The sequence below is a fragment of the Hydra vulgaris genome, chromosome 02 (genome assembly GCF_038396675.1).
Source record: "Hydra vulgaris chromosome 02, alternate assembly HydraT2T_AEP".
Classification (NCBI taxonomy): Eukaryota; Metazoa; Cnidaria; class Hydrozoa; order Anthoathecata; family Hydridae; genus Hydra; species Hydra vulgaris.
This window is the reverse complement of record NC_088921.1, coordinates 45,750,001-45,775,881: the sequence shown is the minus strand read 5'-3', so window position 1 is coordinate 45,775,881 and position 25,881 is coordinate 45,750,001. Positions and strand designations below refer to the sequence as shown.

Sequence of the window (25,881 nt, the reverse complement as noted above, 5' to 3'; positions counted from 1 at the left end):
TTAGTTAAGTGCTGTTGTAATAGACTCCAAACCGTCATTAATAGTAAGATTTTTATTTTAAGACTAAATAATGATTAAATAATTTATGGTAGAAATGATTTATTTTTTTTACTTTTTCAAATGGAAAAAATGCAACAAAATCGATCTTCATATTTAGTTTGAAAAAATCTGAATCCTATAAAGATTAAAATCTTTATCGTTTATATTTAGAAATTTTTATCGGACCAAGGTTTTGATGCAACCCTTTTATAGGATTAAAATTTTTATCTGACCAAGGCTTTGACGAAACATCTTAAACTAAGTTATTAAAATTCTTTTCAGTTCGACTTAAAAAAAAAATGAATGCACACAACAAAGACTTAAGAGAGCAAAAACAACAGATTTAGGAAAATATCTTTGATATATTCTCTGCATAAAGATTGTTTTGAGATTGAGTGATTGGTTTAAAAGATTTGTGTGATATATCGTGCGTTTTATGCGTAATTTCAAACAAAAGCCAAATTATGTCGGGTTTGTAAAGATAAAACTTCTGTAATGTTGAAACTGTTTCCTAAAATAGAATAATTTAAAATTGAAATCTCAAGTTTACTATACCAACACGTTTTTGATTAAATTTTAATAAAGTTTAATTAATTTTACTTTAAAAACCTTTTTTATAAACAACTTTAAATTAAAAAAAAGTTTTTTTCTCTCAACAAAAAGATTCATCAATGACTTTAATAATCTTTAATAAAAGTTAATTGTTTATTAATAATAATCGACTTTTTTAACATCGAAAAGTCTAATAATTGTTGATGCCATAACTTTTAAAGTTTTTTTATTTTTACTGACAACTAGTTGGTTACCCATTCCACTTCCCACCCCTTGTGTTCCAAGACAAAGATAAAAAAAAAAAGAGCACCGCGGATAAGGATGTAACTAGGGAGTTACCGATATCTCATATATGGTCAGAGCAGGGATTAAACCTCGGGTCTCTCAATTCTGAAGTAAGCGCTCTAACCATTGCGCCACGGTTGCTCTAAAAAATTATCGACAGAATAGTATTCTGACTGGTATAACAGTTTGTTAAACACTATTCACAACAGTGTTACAATTTAAAGTTTAAATGTAAGAATGTATCAAAAAAATATTAAAAAAGTAAAACTTAACCTCTCGCACAGCCAAATGCAATCTGTAATCTAGGTATGGAAATAAGGAGGAGCAAAGGTTACAAAATATTTTTTTAGTCGGATTTAAAGTTGGAATAATTGCTCCGATAAAACGCACAAGCTTTGTCAAAACTTTATTGACTTGAATATATTTAGACTGATCTTGAGTAAAGGTGTAAACATGCTGATCCAAAAATCGTAAAACAAATGGCAAAAATTCATCCGTCATTCTTTTTCGCATAAAGTCGCCTGAATGTTCTACCATTGTGCACACAACATCCAAAGCCTTTAGCACCACAACCTAAAATATTTTATCAAAGTAAAACAATTATATCTATTTGAATGGTTAGCAATAAAAAACAAAAAATAAAATAAAATATAGGAAGCTGTGACCTGCCTTATTGTGATACCTAGGTAAATGACTTATTTAGATATAAAATACTGTAACTATTTTGTTAGCGGACCAGGTTTTTTTGTAGCTACTTTAGCCACACTAAAAAAAAAATGTTTTAAGAAAGGTTATATATAAATATATATAACCTGGAGCCATTTATATATAACCTGGAAAGGTTGTATATAAATATATATAACCTGGAACCCCCCTTAATGTGTTTTATATAATGAAATAACACCAAGTTTAACAAATTTTTGTAAAAAAAAAAAATTATTTAAGGGGTGCAAGACACTTTCTTTTTTAACGAGTCCCTAATATTTTAGATAAATTTTTTTTTAAAAAGTAGGTCAACATTGTACTCAAAACTGTATATATATACACACTTAAGTCAGGTCTTACACATAATTTTATCTCCAATTATTATAAAATAAAAAACTTTCATTAATAATAATTGGGATTTTTTAAGAAAGATACCAAGAGATTTAGAGAGAGAAAGTTGTATTTTGACATGTGACATGTTAATCTCTATACTAGTATTCCCCACAAGTTAGGATTAAAGTATACTAGTATTCCACACAAGTTGGAATGAAAGTATACTAGTATTCCACACAAGTTGGGATTACTAGTATTCCACACAAGTTGGGATAATTTTATCTCCAATTTTTATAAAATAAAAAACTTTCATTAATAATAATTGGGATTTTTTAAGAAAGATACCAAGAGATTTAGAGAGAGAAAGTTGTATTTTGACATGTGACATGTTAATCTCTATACTAGTATTCCCCACAAGTTAGGATTAAAGTATACTAGTATTCCACACAAGTTGGGATTAAAGTATACTAGTATTCCACACAAGTTGGGATTAAAGTATACTAGTATTCCACACAAGTTGGGATTAAAGTATACTTGTATTCCACACAAGTTAGGATTAAAGTTCTGATTACAAAACATGAAGATATAATAAATGAAAGATTTACTCAAGAATTAATTTTAGAATCAGCATCTTTTATTTTAAAAAACAATTACTTTCTGTTTAATAAGGAAATGTATCACCAAATTACAGAAACAGCAATCGGTACTCATTTTGCTCCAGACTATGCATGTCTCACAATTGGGTTTTTAGAAGAAACAAGACTTTTTCCTATAACCTTACCTAATTACATTTCTGATCAAAAAGTTATATAAAACAATTTTATTATAGATATATTGATGGCAGTTACATAATCTGACCAACACAATTGGATATCATAAAGTTTATAATTTCTTTAACTGAAATAGATAATTCAATCAGTTTTACAACAGACCAGGGCAAAACAATTATAAAAGATGGCAACACTTACAACGTGATTAATTTTTTAGACATCTATCATTCTTGGAAATAGCAATAAAATAAAAACAGACATTTATTATAAAGAAAACAATACTCATGGTTACTTAAATAATAAAAGTCATCATCCTTATCACATAAAAAAGAACATCTCTTTTAATCTGGCTAAAAGAATAATTGTTTTCACATCTGATTACAAAAAGGAAACAATTAGCAGAACTAAAAATGCGGCTACAAGAATGTGAATATCCTGATAATATTTATAGAAAAAGCTTTTCACAATGCAAAACTCCAAGGACCAGCTCCTCGAAACCAATCTAAAGAAATCTTTCCCTTAATTACAACTTTTTATAGCAACTTGAATTGTCAACCTTTTATAACTGAAACTAATCTTTTACTTAATCTATCTTAAAATAAAAGAGTATAGGAAATTTTTTCAAATATCTAGCCAGTAATTGCATTTAAACAACCACTCAATCTATTAAGAATACTGACCTCTGCAAAATTCCAGTTAATTGATAAAGAAGTAGGATTATTTAAATGTAAAGATAATCGTTGAAAAATATGCAAATTCTACCTTCAAGAAGTTAAAGCATTTACAACATCAAATGGTTCCATATGGAACATATAGAGTAATATAACTTGTAATAGTAAAAATGTAATATACAATATGAAATGTTTGTCTTACAATAAGAAAACTACATAAACCGGAAAAACTAATAATTTAAGACTTGGTACAAATGGACATATTTTTAGTTGTAGAACTGGGCAATCAACAGATAGATTTGATATGTATGCTTATAATTGTCAACATGCACATAATACAATTATAGAACCTTTCTTCCAACTTTTTGTTTTTTGGAACTCAAAAATGAAAAGAATTTAACTTCCTATGAAAAACATCTCCCCAAACAAAAACATGACACTTTTAATTGAGATTCCTGTTAAAAACCAAATAAAAATTGATTATAATAGTTATAAAGATTAAATAATGGATAATTATCATTTCCTGTTTAAAAATAGGAAAATATTATTTTGATAACAAAAATAGCACTTGTGATGATTTTTTGAAAGGCCCCTAGTGCTAAAAAATATCAAACTTAAATTTAGTGTATATTCATTAAATTACTTAATAGTAACAATTGCATACACATGACAAAACAAGTATCTCCCAAATGTTTTCGATTGGATTCAAGTCAGGTGACAGCGCTGGATGATCAAACAACTGATGTTCAACAATGTCATGTTCTGTTACCAATTCCATCACGGTCTTTGCCGTATGTATTGACGTGTTATCTTGCATATAGACAAATGTATGTCCATAGTTGGCATGCCCATATGGTATTAAGTAATCAGAGAGTGTATTAATATAGTCTTCAGCTGTTTGTTTCCCTTCTAAGAACTTCAATTCAGATATCCAACCTTGGAAAATGCACCCAAAATCATGACACACCATCACCATTTTTTCTGGATATGTATGTACAAATGGACATATTTCTAGTTGTAAAACTGGGCAATCAACATATAGATTTGATATGTATGTCTTGGGCTCTTTTCATAAGTCAAGCTAATAAAATTGATATCCATCTGAACCATCAAGATTAAATTTCTTCTCTTCAGACCAAATAATTGAGCTCCAATCAGGTGGACAAAACAAATGTTTGTTCGCATACGCCATACGACGTTTGTTCGCATACACCATACGTTTCTTCATGTGATGTTTCTGCATCGCCAGAATTGACACTTCGCATACCTCAGATGTTTGGCCTCATGTAACATTTTTTGTATTGTGGGCAATGATACATCAACATCCAGCTGGGTGTGTATCAATCAGTCACTGCAGCTGGTGTTTGAAGCCACTTGTAGTATGTGATGCATACCACACTTGGTTAATTTCAAAGCATTTTGGTTGGATTTTGTTTTCAAATATGTACCAGGATCATTTAAAATCTTCTGGATCACCTTCCGACTTCCCTGTATATGTTTCACTGATACATTGGCAGCCTTGAATGCCTTGATCATAGTGACTTCTTCAGCATTTAACTTAGTTCCACGTCCCAAAGTAGTCCTCTGTAACACATATGATTAGTTTACATATAATGGCTTTTTAGTCTAGGTTAATATATGTATCACTTACCTAGCATTAGGAATTCATTTGTTGCAGTCAAATGTTAAATGACTGACATGTGCTATCTGTTTGTCACCAGAAAATATCATGCGGTCTACCATAATTTGATGCGGGAAACATTTGGCGCCAAAAACAATATGTTTCTTATTACTTCTCTGATTATGACTATTTTTAGATAATGTTTAAAACAGTATAAAATGAATAAAATATATTATATTTATAGAATGGGCTATTTGTTTGACAAGGACTGTATATATGTATATATATACATACATACATACATTTATACATACACACTAGAGATATCCAATTTGTCGGTCATGTTGGAATTTTGTTGCACAGTATGTCTCTAAATGATAATAAGGTAACAATCCTGTAACTTTTTTTGTGTGTTTGGAAGACCACTTTTTTTGTGCCGATGTTTTAGTTTTTTAATTTGAACTTTTTTTTGAAGATAAAGAAAATCCAGAAAAAAAATAAAAATAAATAATGATCAATTTAAAATGATGGTGAAATGTTTAGGAAAATGTAGAAAAATTAATGGATAATACCTTGCTGATACTATAATTAATATATACCAAGTTTCATTTCAAATAAAAATTTGCCTGATAAATTGTAAAACTAAAAATTCTTAAAGTGTTTAAGTTTTATTTGGAAAAAACACTATTTTAAACAACACAAGAATGACTATACTAGTTAATTTAAAAGGCATTTGCATTCATACAAAACATTTAAAATAGTATTTGCTTACATCGAAAACATTTAAAAGTACAAACCAGATTCTTTTTTCTTTTATCATTTAAAATAGTTTTCATGCTATAAAATCACCTTTTAAAATAATTTTTTTCCTGATACTTGGAATTTCGATTAAAAAAACCAAAACTTTAATTAGTCTGACAGCAATTTCTTTTGTTAGAGGAAGTATATCTTTATCTATTAAAATATCATTTTAATAATAATTTCTTTTTAATAACTAATAAATAATTTTTTTTCCAAAAATAGATTTAATAGTCAAACTTTTTAGAAGAGTAAATTTTTAAAATCATTTTGAAAATATTTTGACTGCATAAAAAGGTCAAATAACAAACTTTTTCAACTGAAACTAGTAATAATTACATTTCAAAATAAATAGTCATAATGATTAAATGTTTTAACTGAAAAAACTATTTAACTTTACAAGCAGTTTATACTTAATACTAAAAATCAGTACTAGTATACCAGCGCTCAGAGTTTAACACTTTAAATCAGATAATTAAAGAACTTAATTTGTGACAGTGTAAATAAAATAAATGAAAAATAATTTATTGATTATTTAAAGAATAAAATGAACATTTTTTACCAAAAGATCCTTTTAAGATAAAGAGCTTATTATTGTGGGACTGCATAGCCTCTGTGGCTAGCACACCACTGAGCGCAGGTACTTTCAGTCATCACTACCATAAAATTTTTTTAAAATATATAAATATGACAACTGTGCCACTTATTTGAAATACCATGTAATAAAATTCAAGCATGACTAACAAAATGGATATTCCTAATACACACTATATATTTATTTATTTATTTGTAAAAACACTCATCTAATTTTGTCATGCGAAAGGCTGTTTCTCTCTCTGTAGGTTCAGAATAATAGGTAAGAATCATTTTTAATGATGAACCTACAGAAGAAGAAACATCCTGCCGAATACAAAATTCGATATGTGTTTTTACTAATTTATTATTGCTCTGTTCTTTAAGAACATCAAGCACTCTAACTATAGAATACACTAACATAATTTATATATGTATGTATATATATATATATATATATATATATATATATATATATATATATATATATACATATATATATATATACATATATATATATATATATATATACATATATATAATGTGCTTTTAAACACTATGCACATATTATGGGAGTTAATACCATGTCTAGATCTTTAAGTCTTTTTATAATTGCTGGCCAAAGATTGTGTAATAAAGGAAGCAAGTCGTTTTCCCTTTTACGTAATGCTAGAACTCCAAAGAGAGTCACATCGAGAGCTTTTAATTTTATTTGCAGGTCTCTAGCAGCAATAAAATAAACACATTTCTCCATGGACTAAAGAAATTAAACAAATATAACTTAACTCCAACTTTTTTCAATGGTAAAAAGGTAAAAAATAATAATAAAAAAATAAAAATTATTTAAAAAATAATGTAAAAAATAACATAAAGAAAAAAAAAAAAAAATTGTAATAAAAATACAGTTAAATATACAACAGTTAAATATACAAATTTAAAAATTGTTACTAAAATTGCTGTTAAAATATTTCTATTATAATATTTGCCCTACAAAAGATAAATAATAATAACAAAAAACTAATTATACTTTAAAACCATAAAAAAAATTAATTAAAAATAATTAGTGTAAATCTGAATTAAAATGCACTTCTGTATAAATATATAACCTTTTTAATTTTATTTTTAATTTTTTGTTTTGTTGGTATAAAATTTTGTTACACAAATTTTAAATTAAAATTTGTGTAATCCTTTAGTTTTTTTGATTAATTTACTTATAATTTTAATCAAATAGGAAAATATATACATAATCTAGTTAATGCATGCAAATAAATAAAAACTTTACACAAAAATAGATTTTTAATCAATGGTGAAAAATTTTATTTGCATATGAGAAGAGTATGCTAGGATACTCTTAAAAAATCTCCACAGGTTTCAAGGTGACATGTGCTGCATAACCATTTACAAAAATAATATGTTTTTCACCAGTTTATTATATATCTGGTACAAATACTTTAAGTAACCATTTTGTATGTAATCATAAGTAAAAGTTTCATATTTTGTATTAAGCCTGCAACCTTTTCTGTGTACTTTAAGCCCACCTTTGACATTTACTGTGAACTTTAATCCCACCTTCAACCTTTACCATAAACGTTAAGCCTACCTTCAACCTTTACTGTTAATAACAATTTTTATACTGTGTATAAAAGATGCTGCATCAATGCTGACAATTTTTCTTGAGTCATAGCAGAAATTCGATTAGTAACATTGTCTTAAAAAAAGTTAAAACTAATCTTTGGCTACCATGTTTATTATTTCTAAAAATAAATAATTAGATTAGCCACTTTTAATTTTGTTTATCCCTTTTAATTTTGCTTTTTCTTTTTAATTTTGTTTATCATTTTAAATTATTTTAACACCTTTTAATTTTGTTTATCACTTTTAATACTGTTTATTTAGTTTAATACTCTGTTCTGGATTTCTATTATATTTTAGTTTTGGATAAAGCTGCTTCTAGAACCACAAAAACTTTATTGTTTGTACATCTTATCAATCTTGTTTTGATATTGACATTCTAATTAATGTTTATGTTAATGACCCATTTACACCAAAAAGAAAAACATTTCAGTTTTACTGAAATGTTTTTTACTTTTTCATTTATACTGTTACCATGGAAAAGAAACATACATTATATTTCAACTGCTTATGTCTAGGGTTCGGAAAATGTGTCTGCGCAGACAAAATATGCACATATCTAATATATCAAAATATGCGCAGACGTCGGCGCCAACGTCTACGCATATTTTGATATATTAGATATTCCGACACTTTAACAGAAACGAAAAATTTTTGATAAATAAATAAAAAATAATAAATAATAATAAATAAATAAAAAATAAATAAAAAAATAAATAATAATAAATAAATAAAAAATAAAAAATTTTTGATAAAAAAATTATCTGAATCAAATGTCTGAAATTATTTTTGCATAATTTAATTATGCAAAAATAATTTTAGACATTTGATTTAGATAATATAAATTTTTCGTAGAGGATAAACTCGTAAAAAGTAGATAATTATGATAATTATCTACTTTTTACAAGTTTTTCATTACTTATCTGTTTCTTTTTGGTACAAGCCACATATAATCAATCGATATAAACTTTTGTAAGTGTTTCTTACTACAATTTAAAGTGATTTAGAATCAAGAAATCATGTATTTTCGTCATTCAAAATGTTTAAAGTGGAAAACATCAAAATTTTGAATTATTTGACAAATCTTGATCGAGAGAAGCGTTCTGGCACTTGTTTAGCATGTAACAAAACTGTTCAATGGTTGAAGGAATGCCTTGCAGCGCATAAAAGATCAACATGTCCAAACGCCAGTGTCAAGGAAATAAGATTATTTTCTAAGCGTAATTATGAATCGTCACATCTAATCAATGATTCTCAGCAACTTCCGTCTACGTCTGATTCACCGCCGCAGCGTGTACATCCACCAATTAATGAGCTCAAATTAAGAGCTCAAAAATGATATTGACACAAAGCTTGCTAATTTCTTTTATCCTACGGGTATATCATTTCGTTTAGTCAAATCGGAGGGCTTTAAGAATTTCGTTAAGTCGCCCAATCCATCGTACGCATCTGTATACGCATCCCGAATGCTAAAGCCTTATCAGGATCTCTGCTCGACAAGCAATACACAAAATGTTCTACTTCTGTAAATGAAATTTTGAATTCTGAAACAAACTTAACACTGATGTCTGACGCCTGGACGAACATAAGAGGCGATCACATAGTGAATTTTTGTATTAAAGCGCCTGATCAGAAGCCTTTTTTTTACACCTTGATAAATACATCCCGAATCATTCAAAATTTATATGCAATTGCTTCTTACAAGTTATTAAGAAGATTGGCTCACAAAAATTTCCAAGTTTCATAAGCGACAATGCTCCTGTTATGAAATCATCGTGGAGGATCATTGAGGAGAAATATCCAATTATCTCGGCTAGCGGATGCGGAGCTCATGGAGTCAACTTGCTTGTGAAGGACATAGTTTTTACAACTGAGGCCACAAAAACAGTCAAAGATGCAGAGAAAATCATCAAATATGTGAAAAATCATCACATCGTGAAAGCAAAGTTTGATGAAAGACAAATTGCAGCAAATATTTCTCTTTCATTGTCCATACCTGTATCTACACGATGGTTTAGTTATAAATCAATGAGCAGTCTCCAGCTATCAAAATACATTCTTATTAAGTTGGTAGACAAAGAAAGTACATTACTGAAGGAAATTCAACCAAAGAATACATCTGCTGATGTTATGGCATTGATAAAATCTAACTCATTTTGGGACCGTCTCTCTAAGCTTGTCAAAAGCATTGAATTTCTTTCCAACGTGATTGGAAAGCTAGAAAGTGATGAAGCTCCATTGTCTCTCGTGTATGATTACTTTATTCAAATGTACAATTCATATATTGACGATAAAGACATACAACAAAAAGTGCAATCTCGCCTCGATTTTCTCTTTACACCAGGTATTGGAATTGCTTTCATATTAACGCCCAAAAATGCCGCAGAAGGTTTATATTTGAATGAAGATAAAACCAATTTTATCACTGCTACAGTTGAATTCGCCAAAAAGATCAAACCTGAAATTGCTGACACTGCTGAGGATGAATTGATTGCTTTTATAGGAGAAATGGCTGCACTGCCTGAGAGAAGAAAGGAAACAATATTCAAGATGAACGCGCGAAATTATTGGAACATTATTGGTTGCGATAAATATCCTGCTCTTTACGAAATTGCTACCTATTAACGAAATGATCTGCTCATCGGCTACAGCAGAAAAAGCTTGGTCGACCTTTCAATTTATTCACTTGCAACTAAGAAATTGCCTTATGAATGAGAGAGTTAAAAAGCTGGTATTCTTGTATACCAATAGCGTGCTGATGGACACAAATGATAAGACTGATTACATTCTTGAAGAAGGTGCAATTCTCAATGAATGTCAAGAAATCATCGAATAGACGCCAGCATTATATTTTTTTATTACTGTAAGAATCTTTGAAAACTCCTATTGTTACTAATCACTGAATTTATAATAAAGTTAAAATATTACTTAAAACATTTTTAAGTTTAAAACTTTTTTTGTTGATTTCAAAAAATCGTCTGCAAAGCAGTAAATTTTGTCGGCGCCGACGTCTGCACAGACAAATTACATTATTTGCGCATCTCTGCGCAGACAGTCTGAACCCTACTTATGTCTAAAGACTGAGGAAAAAAAAAATACATTGAGCACAAACTTTGAATTTATAGCCACAGCACAAACTAAAGTCATTTTTATTAAAACAGAATAAAAAAAATTTCATATTTTTATTTCTTTGGTCTGACTAGAGCAGATTTTCTAAATTTTCAAGTATACTGTAAATCACTTTCATAAAATCTTCAAATGTAATGCCACATCATGTCTTTTGTTATATTTTTCTTGATAATGACATTCAAAGTCCATTATATCTTGATGAAAATGAGGCAATGGATTAGGAGATGTCTGGAAAGACGTTAAAGGTGCATTTGTGCCTGAGTGCCCATAGACTAGTCCTGATCCTCGATAGGCATGCTGAAGTATGTCTTTTAAACAAGTGTATATATATATATATATATATATAACACACATACATTTTACAACTTGCTTCAATTGAATACTTTGTTGACCTTGTCTTTATAAATTGTACATACATGTAGCAAAATGCATATGCTAGATGCAAACAACTTCTTGATGCTATTTAAATTAAATAACTTGCTATTAACAAAATGATTTGCTATTTCTTTGTTCACCATTAACAAGAACCGAAATGTTGGTTCAAGTCACCTGTGCTTTTTTCAAGTCACTTGTGCTTTTATAATTGTATGACTACTTTTAAACTTAGTTTGTGAGAATGTTCTAAAAAGTTTTTTAAGTTTCTTGAATGTTCTAGAATATTCTGGTAAATTCATGGACCTACTACTAGACAACTCTAACAGTTCAGGAAAATTCTAAAAAAATGCTTAGCATTAAATATAAATCAAAAACTTTTTTGAAAACACACAAATTTCAAAAAATGATTGTCCTGGTCACAGAAGCTTTTGTGCAACAATGTTTTATTTGTTTTCAGCAAAATGGGTTATGAAAATATACTTTTAATTCAAAGAATTTAATTGGTTACTAAAAATTAAAAAACAATTATAAAAATTACAGAAATATAAACATACTGTTATAACTGCTCTGTAATGGATTGGAACCTCTTTTTGAACATCAACTGTATCATCAAAACTAGACTCACCATTAACGCAATCATTGCTAGAATCAATTTCACATTCATTTATGAAACCATGTGCATGCAAATATTCTTCAGAATATGCAGTAAAAAAATCTTCAACTGAAATGCTATTGTTCATAATGTTAAATTTGTTATCATCCTAGAGAAGAAAGTCTTACAAAAAAAATTTGTTTTGAATCATTATATTCTAAAAATTATTATTAAGGAATATTTTTAATAAAGTCTTTAATAAAGTCTCAGTAAAACACAAAGTAAAGCTTCAGCATAACTAAGTACATAAGTTTTTGATTTTTTTATAAATATAGAGACAAAAATACTCTTCAACAAATATGAAGATCATGAAAATGTTAGTGACTTGATAACAAAAGATTTATCTACCTTTGTTTTTTTGGTTTCTTTTTCTTTTTCATCAATTACTCCATTAAACCACTTGTCTACTGCTTGTGATAAATGCATCAAAACATTTAACATCTCATAAGCTGCCTCTTCCTGATAAAAATCTAAAATTCTGAAAACATCATCAGCTGCGTCAGCAACAAGTGACATAATATCACTATTAGAATATTTGAGAATTACACATAATACTGAAGCTGCAGCTGAATTTTTAGCAAAGCGGCGAAAACGAAGAGTAATTGAATTAATTAAGTAGTCAGAATTTTTGAGAATTAAGTTTGAAATATTAGAATACCCACAATGCTTTACTATATCATGTAAAGTTTGAACAGCAATTCTACTGATTGTGGTATTTGTACTTCCAACTTTTTCAAGAATAGGATATAGCACATTAATTAAGTTAAAATCAGTTTTCATAACTTTTACAAAAGTACTAATACCTTCTAGTAAAACAGAAATCAGTTGAATGTTTTGATGTAATGTTTCAAAAGGAATACTTACTTGATTTTTTAAGTTTTTATCTTCTTTAATATTTTCTTTTTTAATATTTTGACACAATAAATTATTGATAGGTAAATTCCACCAATCCTCTTGAATGTATAAAGATATAAGAAGTTCTATTAGTGAGTTGAGATCACAGTTATGTTCTGAAAAAAAAAATTGCCAAATATATATCACTATATATTATTTACAAAAACAGATGAAAACATTTTAAAAATTTATTATCATTATGAAAACATACCATAATTTTCCCTGCTGCTAATTATTGTATTAATGACCAAAACAGCTTGTATTCTATAAAGCATTGAATTCAAATATTTTTCTATTAGATGGTCAATTAATAAGTACATGTCCCCATGAATTGCTATTAAACGTATTACATCTTCTATGTGTCTAAGTATAACTGTATTGTTATAATGCTTAAAAGTTTTCATTTGGAAATGAGTAGGTGGATCACAAGAAGAAGCATCAATACTCATATACATTTGTGCTGTACGCTCTTGGACTACATTTATACTTGTATAATCAAGTTCTAATATCTAAATAGTAAAAAAATAAATATGGTTACACTTATATAGTGTACTATTTTTAGACTTATCGTTTAATGATAGGTACCTGTAGTAGTTACGTTAAAAAAAAAAAATTTGAATAGCAAGATTGGTAAAGTATATAAAATTTGATGCTTTGATTTTTTTATTCTTTATCTGAAAGAGTATGAAGATTAAAGTTGGTATCCTGGATTAAAGTTGTCTGAAAGAGTGTGAGGATTAAAGTTGGTATTAGTATTCCACTGACCTAATTTAAGAGTATATATATATATATATATATATATATATATATATATATATATATATATATATATATATATATATATATACACACACACATATACATATACATAAATAAATGCAGCATTAGATGCACACAGATGATCTTATAAAAAACAGGAAGTTGCAAGGGCTTCAGTACATACATGGACTACCAAACAGCCTGATCTTCAAAGGAGTGCTGCTTCGACTGCATCGACTGAGTTTGGATGAGGCAGTAATCTTTTCTTTTACTATTCTTTGCTTTTTTCTTCTTTTTCTTAAAAAGTAAAGCGCCTATTTTTACATTAAGAGCAAAAACTACAATGCGTTTTGTAATTATTACCCTAACCCCAATTACAAAAAGCTTTCACCTAACCTGTGTTGGTTACTTTGGTTATTTCACCTTTATAATTGTTCAATAAATGTTTAAAATTACATGTTTTAAGCCCTTCAAAATTTTATTTTTAATGCTGTATTGAAAAGTCACCATGGTTGGTTTCAGTTTCAGTTTCAAAGTTTCAGTTATTTGAAAGTGTAGTCGTTTTTTTTAAGTTTTGTAAGTATTTTTCTAAAAAAAGTTCACATCAATTAAACAGTGGAAAAAAAATTCAATTGCACAACAAAGTCATTAAATTTCAAACAAAATACATATTAACAAAACATCTTATAATACTTGTTAACTTTACATTTTTGTGATGTAAAATGTGCTTTATTAGCCTTTTCTTAGTTTTTATTTAAAAATAAAAATCTAGGTGATTCAATATACTTTTTTCAATACATTGCAATATATTTCTTTGATCATCAATAAAATGTTACTATAGTTTGATGTTTTGGTTTAATATTTAATTTTCTTCAAGGCTTTCTGTATTAATGTATAAATTAATAATTATGAATCTAATATAAAGTTTGTTTATTGTAGAACAATGTAGCTTTAATATGGCTACTAGGTTAGTGAGAAGAATGATGGCAACTTTTACTGTCTTTGGTATACTTAAAGAGGTGTCAAAAGTTCTTTTACAAACATATGATGATGTAATAAAACATTACTTGCTTGTAAAACCTCAATTGAAGCCGATAGTGACTACAAAAGAGCCTATTAACTCTTAATAAAATACGGTTGAAAGCGTCACTACTGGTGATCACTCATATGCAAATATTAAAGATAATTTGCTCTTATCATGATAAAAAAAGAAAACTATTGCAAAACATCAAGCGCAGAAATTATGATGGCAAAGTGAATCTGCACCTGTGTGTGTTCGAGAAATGTGCATGTAGCAAAACTTGCAAAGTTCCTTTTGCAAAGCAAGGTTTTATCCAAGATCAGAGAACTCTCAAATTGATGTGCATTGGCAATGTTGATAACCATACATCAAATAAACTTGCCATGAAGTTCAAAAAAAAAAGTACTGAGCAGCAGCATAAAAATAAAAATTGCAATGCCATGTCTACGCCTACAGTTAGTGATATTGCAAGTCGACCTACAGCTCAAAGCTGATAATTACATTAATCAAGTTTCTAATTTTCTTCAATTAACATTATTAGTTCCTCATAATTTAAATGTCAGCAACCACTTCCTGCTTTAGCAAACACCTGTGACCGGTATGGCATCTCAGATAGAGCCGGAGCCGCAATAGCAAATGCAGTTTTTAAAGACTTTGGTGTTGTTAATCAACAAGATACTTCGTGTTATTGATCCGAGTTAAATATGATTTAAACATAAAAGAAACCGTAATAGAATATAACCTAATAATTCATAAATAGTATGTGGAATTTATTTTGATGGACAAAAAGACAAAACACTTGAAAACATCAAGAAAGGGCTAAAGTTTTATAGACAAAGTATTGCACAAGAGGATATCTCTATAATAGAAGAACCAGGGTCTAAATGTCTTGCATTGTGCAAATGTTTTTGGCATTTATCACCATCTGGAATCGACAGCTTATTTGGTAAAAAGTTCTATAGTAAACTTTATTGCTATCAAAAATATTGACATTCAGAAGTTTGTAGCAGTTGGATGTGACAGAACTGCCATTAACAGAGGAAGCTAGAGTGGCACAATTAGGCTGATGGAAAAAGAAGTTAACAAACCGCCTCAATGGTTGATTTGCCTTTTGCATGCAAATGAACTTTCTCTCCATCATCTGCTAATTTATTTGGATGGATCAACCATGAAACCAAATACCTTCTCAGGCACATTGGGTAAGGCACTTGTAAATTGTGAGAAATTACCAGTTGTTGCATTTGAAAAGATTGATATAACTTTTTTAAAAGTTGAACTTAAAGATCTGAGCACAGATCAAAATTATATGTGGGAAATGCACAAAGCAATATCCAAAGGTGAGTGTTCACTAGTTCCAACAAAAAAGTCTTTTTAAACTTATTCAGCAGTCACGTTACTTATTGCAGGAATTGCCAAATAAAGTAGATCCTGTATTACAATGTAACAGCTGTTTTGTCTTTAAAGAAAATCTCTTACTAGCAATAATTAGTGATGAATGCTAACCCATTCGTGATTTAGAATTAAGGTGCATTCTTAAAAAAAAAAAAAAAAACACTGAGTAATTTAGTTTGCCAAAGCTTAACTTAGATGCACATGATTACATAGAACTCATCAACTGGAAAGACAATAAAATAACCGAGCCACCATTGACAGCTGATGTGTCCAAAGAAGATGTTTTTGGAAAGTGGTGGACAATTAACAATTGAGTTTGAAAGACTTCCATGCCATTTCAATTAGTGAAGCGGTGTGTCAAACTTGTGACTAAGGCTTTGATGGTTGTATGTGGAGAAAAGTCACAAGATGGTTTTATTCAAATGCCTTTACATGCACATCTAATAATGGCGTTTAACACAGAATATCGAGTTTCCAAATCAATACAGAGTAATAGAGTGTAATGACAATTTAACGTATAATAAAGATTTTCTAAAACTGGATAAAGAATATTAAAATGACTAATGAATAGATATTTTTATTACACTCTTTAACATGATGTAGACTTGCTAATCTGTAAATCAAAATTTTGACAATTATACTGCTTTTATTTTATAGTTTTAAATAACTATTCACTGTAATCAATAATCATATAAAGGTAAAATAGAATCGATTAAAATAACATTCTACTTGATCAAATAGCTGACAGAATAAAAAAGTTTCGTCATTGTGTCATGGTCATGTCATTTAACACAGTAACTGACTGAAACATATTTATTTGTAAATGTTCATGCATATTTGTAGCAGCCAAAGCATAGTGGTCAAGCATTCAGGTTGAGACCGCAAAATTTTGGGTTTGATTTCCAGCTTGGCACAAAGATGCTTTTGGTAGGCTTGGAAACAGAGAGCTTATCTATTAAATGCTATTCTTCATGTGATGGTGCTTCTGTTATAATATATATATATATATATATATATATATATATATATATATATATATATATATATATATACATATATATTATAACAGAAGAAACTGAGCACAAGCTAGGGTCAGAAACACAGCACAAACAAGAGGTGAAGTAAGTCTTGAGAAAAACAAGTTTTCAGCTTTAGAGCCAACATGGTCAGTTGTATTAGAACCAACCCATTCAGCAGGATGAGCATTAAAGTCACCAATAACAACAATATTGGCTGAGGGATAATGAGAAGGAGCTTGGTCAAAAGTTCAGTTTTGGAAAGGAGAATAACAAAGAACAAAAAAAAAAAGCTGATTGAGTAATGAGATGCTAAGCAAAATTTTTTAGAACTTTTTAGAGGATTCAAACCATATTTCACAACAAATAGGTGAATTAAATAGGTCAAGCATGTGACTATTGAAGTCTTTGTGAAGGAGGAAAATAGCCAAAAAGAAAAATATCAAAAAGGAAAATAGCCATCAACACTAATATATGAAAATGAAACAACCATATTTAAAAAAAGAGCAAGTAAATCTGGGAAAGTTTTTAATTTAGGTAAAGTTTTTTTTTTCTTAAATGGTGAAATTAAATTATAACGGTATTTTTTTTTACTGGTAAAATTCAACAAAAAATTACTTCAAGGACTATGAATACTTTGAAAATTATTAAATTGATAAATTCAAACAACTTAGATGTAACAATGTTTTTTTATTATTTATTGTATATTTATATTTACTTTTATTATTTATCATTTACATAGTTAACAATGGTTTTATTATTTATACTTTATTCATGTTTTTAACAATCAGAGAACTTGATTCAATCATAGATAGTGCTACCAATAGCAACAAGCTATGCAGTTTCTGCCTTCCTACCAATTCAGATTTGCAACTAAAATCCTTATGAGAATAAGAAGCCCTTAGCTATATTAATTTTAAATTAAAAATATAATTTTATATTTTCTATAAAAGATTATTCGATTTACCAAGGAAATTAACTGGTTTCTTTAATTAAAAAAAAACACAACTTGAAAAAAGTTGTGTTTTTTTTACATTGTATTTTGATTGAAATGAAAATCAATTTTGATTAAGGTATAAGATAAGGTATAACGTTATATGTTCTAAAGTTTAACGATGTTATTTACTGCTTAAATAGCATAGTAGATTTTCAGAAAAAAAAAAAATTTTTTTCAGAAGCATTTATTTAATAGTGAATAGAAGGAAAAAAAGTTTAAAAAGAAAGCAAAATGAAGAAAATTATTTTTATGAATAAAATGTTAACCTGTGTTACAAACAATCTTACATAGGTTATTAGATAAAGAATAGGTGCAAGGCTGGTCAACAGTAATTTTCTGCTTACCCCTAAAACTTTCTGTATATTTCTGTATACTTTTTTATGGTTAAGCAATACTAACTAATTTTTATTTATTGTAATCTTAATAAAGATCTTTTTTTTTTAGTTTTTAAACATTTTAACATATTAAACATTTAAATGTATATACTTTGAAGCATTTTAAAAATTCAACCTTATGAAAATAAATCGACAAACCAAAGATATTTTTAAATGACTCAAAAGTATTAATAAAGTTGTAATACTAAATTTAATTTTTTAAAGTTGCTCTTGGTCTTGCGGAAAAACTGTTTTCGATTTGACAACTTTCATAAATGTTATGAAAAATCACTCAGGAAGAGTGCCACCAGTTTTTTAAAATTTACTTTGTTACTTATCTTTAATGAATGAGTTCAATACTTTTGCAATTCTTTTATTATGTAACTCTAAAAAATCTAACTCTTAATAATAGATATAAAAATCCATGATAATATTAGTATTATCAAAAAGTTCATATAATTTGTGTTTTAATATTCTTGCTGATAAAATTTTTTATAGATACTCCTAACATTAACTTATGTACATATATGCTTAATAAAATAAATATTTTTAATTTTAGATCATTTGAATAATTAAAGCTATAATGCAAATTGACAAAGTTGCAACTTCCATTCAAACAGTATACAAGTACTACCAAAAGTATTCTACATCAAACATAAGTGATTATAGTCAGTTTTCAGATGAATCGAGGTCAGGTAGACCTAGTACCTCAACAACTATAGACAACATTGAGATCATTCAACAACTGCTTGATGAAGACAAATTTTTAACAATAGAGCAAATTTGTGATGTCGTAAACATTTCTTTTGGTTCAGTTTATTCAATAATCACCGAAAAATTGATGAAAAGATCAATTTGTTTACAATGAATCCCATATGGCCTCACCCCAGCAAATCGACAAAATTGGGTTGAACTTGCGCATAAATTTCTGACCATCCTAAAAGATGAATTGAATGTTGAACAACGTCTAATTGTTGCGGATAAGAAGAGGATTTACCACAGATCAATCGAGTGCAAATGCAGTAATCGCACTTGGATTTCAAAGGGTGAAGAAGCTCCGAAATGTATCAGGAGATGACAATTTGATGCAAAAAGTATGGCAATTTGCGCTCAAATCTCATTTGATTTGGAAGTACCTCAACATAGGCAAGGCCTATGTTGAGGTACTTCCAAATAGACAATTGGTCAATTCAGAAGTGTACATACTTTTCCTATCAAATATGCATTCTAATTTTGTCAACAAAGGCTTGAAAAGAGTACCATGGAACACAATGCTCCTTCAGCACGATAATGCCAGGCCACATGTGTCTGCTGTAGTCAGAGACTTTCTTGCTGAGAAAAAAGTCACCCGTGTCATTCAACCTCCATATAGCCACCCGACTTAAACTTGTTGGACAGACATACTTTCTCTTCATTTGAATTTTATTGCAAGGATTTGGATTTTCAGACAAAGGAAGAGGTTTAAGAAGCCATGGAGACAAGCTTAAGGTCACATTCACATGATCATATGCAACAGTAACTGGAAGAACTGAAAACAGATTTAAATGAGATTATTATGAAGCAAGGTGCCTACTTATGATCCACTCTTAATTTAATTGTTCTATGTTTATTCTTTGTTATAAAAAAAATTGATTATATGAACTTTTTTATTGACCCTAGTAATTGCTAGGTAAAATAAGTGATGCAATGTAAATTAAGTATATAGCATCAAAAAAACAAGTTTATTTTCCTTAGCCGGTCACCTCTGATAAATTTTTATATACTTTTTAAATTGGCATAGAATTCTCAACATTTTGTGAAAGTTTCCAATACAATCTGCTTTACTGATTCACAGGAAACTGACCTAAAAGTTGAAGCAATTTTTTTATCTCATTTTCTGTGTAAGGTAAGTTAATTGGCATTTTCAGTAATAAGTTCGCCCTCTTTTGGCCAGACATAGCGAAAAGTTTAATTTACAGTTTTACAGTTTAAATAGGTAAATATTTGATAAAGTTGTTGCATGTGTAAAGTAAGCTAAAAATGGAATTGCCCACATATATATATATATATATATATATATATATATATATATATATATATATATATATATATATATATATATATATATATGTATGTATCTATATGTATACACACACAACTATAAAAGCACATTTATATCGAAAATCTGATGCCATACTAATTTAGGGAGCTGGAGGGCTTCAATACATACAACTACTAGTAAAGGGAGAACATGAAGGTAGATGCTGTTTATATATATATATATATATATATATATATATATATATATATATATATATATATATATATATATAAATATATATATATATATATATATACATATATAGATCTATAGTTTGTTGGCTTTGGGAAGAGCGGAAGGAAAAAAGTGATTCTTACGCCAACACATACGTCACTTTTAATTACTTTTGACTTTCGTCCAACATTTTCGTGTTGGACAAAAGTCAAAATCATTAATTCAATTACAAATTAATTGTTATATAAAAAAACCACAAAAACGCAAATTTAATTGACCAGAATGTTTTTAAAAACATTCTGAATGTTTTTAAAATATTCTGAATGTTTTTAACAAAATAAACAATGTTTTTATTTTTATTTTTTTTAATAAAATGTTTTTATTTTTATTTTTTTTACTGTAAATCATGCGCGGAGTGTTGCTACATCGACTATCATATAGCCTGACTCGCAAGGGAGTGCTGCTACATCGACTGACAAATAGCCTGACTCGCAAGGGAGTGCTGCTACATCGACTGACAAATAGCCTGACTCGCAAGGGAGTGCTGCTACATCGACTGACAAATAGCCTGACCCGCAAGGGAGTGCTGCTACATCGACTGAGGGTTTGGTTGGGGCAGGCAGTCTATCATTATTAAAAAAAAAAAATTCCGGTCTTGCATTTTAATTTTTACTTTTTGTCGACAAAATATTGAAAAAAATTTCTGACAACATCTAAGTGATCTATATACATATATATATATATATATATATATATATATATATATATATATATATATATATAACTATTATTATTATTACTATTATTATTATTATTATTACTATTATTATTATTATTACTATTATTATTATTATTATAGCTTTCATATTTTGCGAATTTAGCAACAACAATGCCAAATTCGTGAATTCAGCAAAATTTTGCCGATTTAATGATTTTGGCAAGTTTGAAAAATTTGATGTAACATATGTAATATATATGTTACACCAATAAGATATACACACATATAAGAATGTCAACATATAAATAGAAAATGTATGAAAACAAATTTATACTTTTATATTTTGACTTATTTAACTAAATTAATAAAATAATTTAAAAACAATAACCTGAATTAAAGCACACAAAAACTTATCAAGATATGCATATGAACAAAGAAGATATTTCAATCCGTCTCCATAAAACTGCAAGTACCCTTTGATCAATTGTAGTTTTGCACATTTCAAATCATCATTTGAAGCAGTGCTTATAACACGAGGTAAAGATAAAATTTCTGAATACCATTTTTCATCCAAAATATCTTGCAGGTCCTTCCGATCTACAATACTTTTACTATTTTAGGATAAAAATAAACTACTATTTTTTTATAGTAAACTTCAATAACAAAATTAAAGCAGCATACAAAAAGTCATTTATGTTAAAATAATTTAAGCAAAAAAAAACCTTTTTGTTGAAAATGCTGTTGTGCCATTTTAAGTGTGAGGTTGCTCTGAGTTCGAACAGTTTCATAATCATCACATGACAGTTTTGCTAAAACAACTATAAAGTCAGGAATACTTTCTTTAAGATTGTCCATACAAGAGAGCAGTAAGATGTTAAGGAATGAGGTTAGTGCACATCTAACACTGACATGAGAGTGACACATAAGAACAGGAAAAATGTTTTGAAATATAACTTTTATATTGTTTGCTGATTTGTGCAGCCATTTTTTATTTCTTTCAATTTTTAAGGTTTTCTTGTTATTATCAATTTCATCAAGTTGTTCAATTGATTGCAATTCATTTGCTGTTTTACACAGTAAGACTGTCATTTTTATTTCACTATCATTGCTACAAACATTATCATGCAAAACTGTTTTGATCATCAATGAAAATGTTTTTAAGCATGCTTCTACCAATCGATGATTTTGATGGAAGGGCGAAACTAAAACTCTATTAAACAAAGTAGCCACACCAGGAAAAAAAGAAGCAAATGTATCACCAAATGTTTCAGCAAAGTCAGTAAGTTGATCGTTGAAACCAGCTAAAAGTTGCAAGCATTCAAGAGCAACTAGTTGCAGTGTTAGATTTTTTTCACCCTCTACTAAATTTAACAACACAGAAACAACATGTCCTATTAAAGGTAGTCTTTCTTTCTGGTAAAAAACATTAAATAGAGATAATGAAACTTTAGATAAAAGCATTCTCAGCATTACAGTAATTCCAAGTCGTTGCTCCTCACTTGTTGTGTAATCTAAACAGTGGACTTTATCAATGTCTTTACTAGATTTTAAGAAAAATAAAGAATATGTATTCAGGTTCCACAGCAAAATATCCTCGGTTATAATACTTTGTTTACACTTACAATAAATTTCTGTTAAACATTGAAAGCAAAGAATTTCTTCTTCTTCTTTAAGCTTTTTATTTAAAGATAGATTAAATGGAAACATAACATATTCAAGTAATGCAGGTTCACTTATTGCATTCTGATTAAGGCTACAAAATGTTTCTCTAGCAGATGTCAAATTTTTTACATTAGGTTCTTTAGCCACAATTACACATATTGGTTTAAGTGCATAAAATAAACCATCAGCCATGTTGCTTATTAATTATATAAATAAAAACGTTAAAAATTTGAACTATAATAAAAAAATATTCACAGTAAGTACAAGTATATTTTTTAAGTAACTTATTATAAAATTGGAAAAAAAATATACTAGATATACTAATAGTTTTAAAATAAACATATAAAAAACTTAATTTTTATTAATAAGTAATAATTGATTGCCCCATTTTGCTTTAGGTTCAAAAATAAAAAACATACAAACTGCTTTTGTCTCAAAAAGCAGATATTAAAAATGGGCAGAGGCATTTACATACTTTATTTTTACTGTATTCAAACCCGCCCCTGCCAGGGTAGAAGAAGCTAAGACAGTTGGTAAGTTTAATTTTCTTAGAAAAAAGCTTCATTCTCCTATGTTACCCTACATATTATTAGGAAATTCACAAAAATTCTTATCACAAAAATTCTTATCACAAAAATTCTTATCACAAAAATTCTTATCACAAAAATTCTTATCACAAAAATTATATTTATAACAATTACGGTGCAAAGAAAACTTTATTTTCATAAAAGTTTTTATTTGAAGTAATAAAATAATACATTTTTATACAATATGTTATATTTGTATCACTAACAGATAATAAATATAGTATTTATAAATTAAAAACATTTTCTACTTGATATTCCAATATGTTTTTTTTTAAATTGCTAACAAACTTTCATGGCTTCTTCCAAAACCAAATTCAATTCAATCTTAAAACAAAGTAATTATTACTAATAACAACAATGTTTTAAAAGTATCCAAGTATAAAATTGTAAAAAGATTAATAAAAAAAACAAAAAAAACAACTGAAAATAAAAAGAAAAAAAATATCATTTTTTATTTTTAATTTGATTTTGTTTTAATGCTAATTAACAAACAATAAAAGTAAAGAAATTTATTGTGTACAAGAATTAATTATATAGTATACAAATTTATAATTTAAATACAAAACTTAATTTTAAAACAAAACAAAAAAGATTAGTATGTTCAGATATGTTGAAATATTAACTGTTAACCGATATAAGTTAAAAAAACTTACATTAGTCTTGTCTGGGTGCATTTTAAGGTAGCTTTCAATCAATAAATATTCTGCGGTCTAATAAGAAAAAAGTTATAAAAATGTTAAGAAAAAAGTTATTATAAAATGTTAGAAAAAAAATTGATAGTAAATAGTTGTAACCAATTAGTTAAAAATTTGCTTAAAAAAACTTAGAAACAATTGTCACCTTCATTGATACTTGAAGTTTTTGAGAATGCTTGAAAGCTGCAAAGGTTTCTGAAAATAGTTTTTGTTTTTCATTGTTATCTGAGATAACCTAAAAAAAATGGTGTGGTGATGTACAAGAAAAAAAATTTGCAACAATTTTGAGTGATGATACACATCGGAAACACCTCCCTCAAGGCATGAAATTTTTCAAAAAACTCAGCTGGAAACTGTTGCTTTTACAAATAGCTTTTTTATATTTAAGTATTTCAGTGTTTCACATGATTTTAAAAATCTTTAATATGCAAATTTATATGGCCAGCCTGAAAAAAAGTGCAAGCCTAGAAACAAGAATGCTAAAGCAATCACGATGATATCAATAAGTAACAATATCAGGTATGAATACATTTACTTAGACAAATATGAAATTCTAGAGATTTAGATAAAAAATCTTTTTTTAGAAACATTTAATATTTCATTTATTTAAAAGTACAACTTATTGATGTAATTTAAAAAAAAATGCTTAAATTGGAATAAAAGTTTATTCACTTCTTAAATTAGGTTTTTTTATTTATTTTGAGATTTTTTTGATGTTGTAACATTGCACAAGTCTTTTTTATGTGTGATCAAGTTGCTATATTCTTTTACAGGCTTATTTCTTTTAATTCTCCTTTAAACATCATAGATAACTATGAGATTTAAAAACAAACCACTTTTTGTAGTTTTTTGATCACGAGATCTTTTGCGACAAAACGTTTTTTAAATATTTATTATAAATAGAAACATTTTCAAAAACAGTAATAAAAAAAACAAACAAATGCTTAAAAGCATTTAATTTTAATTAATAATATAGTTTTTTTACTATATTTACTTCACTTTAAAGTATTTAAAAAAATTAAAAAAGAAAAAAGAAATTTCTTTTCTGTTTGATGCAACTCGTTGAATGTATAAAATTTAAAATGTGAAAGATCTCACATGAATTATTATTCACTTTAATTATTATTAATTTTTACAGAATATAATGCTTTTTATAATAATTTTTTAAACCTAAAGTTTTCTGATGTTATAAACTAAGATTATTAAAATTAAGAACTAACATTGTTTAGCTTCTTCTTTAGAACATCCAAAAGAAAATCAAAAGCCTAAAAATTAAAAATTACAAACAATTAAAAATTATTATAAAGAAATTGTACCCTTAGTACAAAAGTTTAAACACACTTGTTTTTTTGTAAACTATGGTAACTTTAGACTGGT

The 25,881-nt window shown here is 27.8% G+C and overlaps 2 protein-coding genes across 6 annotated transcripts in view; both read right to left on the bottom strand.

Annotated features, from left to right (window-relative positions):
- Window positions 1–381: 381 nt before the first annotated feature.
- On the bottom strand, window positions 382–23,476 carry LOC100198969 (TELO2-interacting protein 1 homolog). Of its 4 annotated transcripts, XM_065791094.1 has the most exons (9): window positions 23,183–23,476; window positions 22,283–23,071; window positions 21,949–22,157; window positions 13,241–13,538; window positions 12,484–13,145; window positions 12,038–12,244; window positions 6,931–7,104; window positions 1,150–1,449; window positions 382–550 (listed from the first exon to the last, which is right to left on the bottom strand). In XM_065791094.1, exons 1-9 carry the CDS (start codon window positions 23,412–23,414, stop codon window positions 383–385), a joined length of 3,039 nt encoding a protein of 1,012 aa, XP_065647166.1. In that variant the 5' UTR covers window positions 23,415–23,476; the 3' UTR covers window position 382. The 4 variants fall into 4 exon arrangements, with proteins under 4 accessions (XP_065647166.1, XP_065647164.1, XP_065647168.1 ...); XM_065791092.1 differs by having other exon boundaries at window positions 22,283–23,476; XM_065791096.1 differs by lacking the exon at window positions 6,931–7,104.
- Window positions 23,477–23,937: 461 nt separating this feature from the next.
- The window catches only part of LOC100202535 (calcineurin-binding protein cabin-1), a 114,728-nt gene continuing 112,784 nt past the window's right edge, over window positions 23,938–25,881 (bottom strand). For both annotated transcript variants that reach the window (XM_065791088.1, XM_065791089.1), the window contains 4 exons: window positions 25,725–25,769; window positions 24,650–24,739; window positions 24,463–24,519; window positions 23,938–24,133 (listed from right to left, as the gene is read on the bottom strand). In XM_065791088.1, coding sequence (XP_065647160.1) covers window positions 24,089–24,133; window positions 24,463–24,519; window positions 24,650–24,739; window positions 25,725–25,769 — 237 coding nt within the window. In that variant the 3' untranslated portion in view covers window positions 23,938–24,088. The remainder of the gene's footprint in view (window positions 24,134–24,462; window positions 24,520–24,649; window positions 24,740–25,724; window positions 25,770–25,881) is intronic.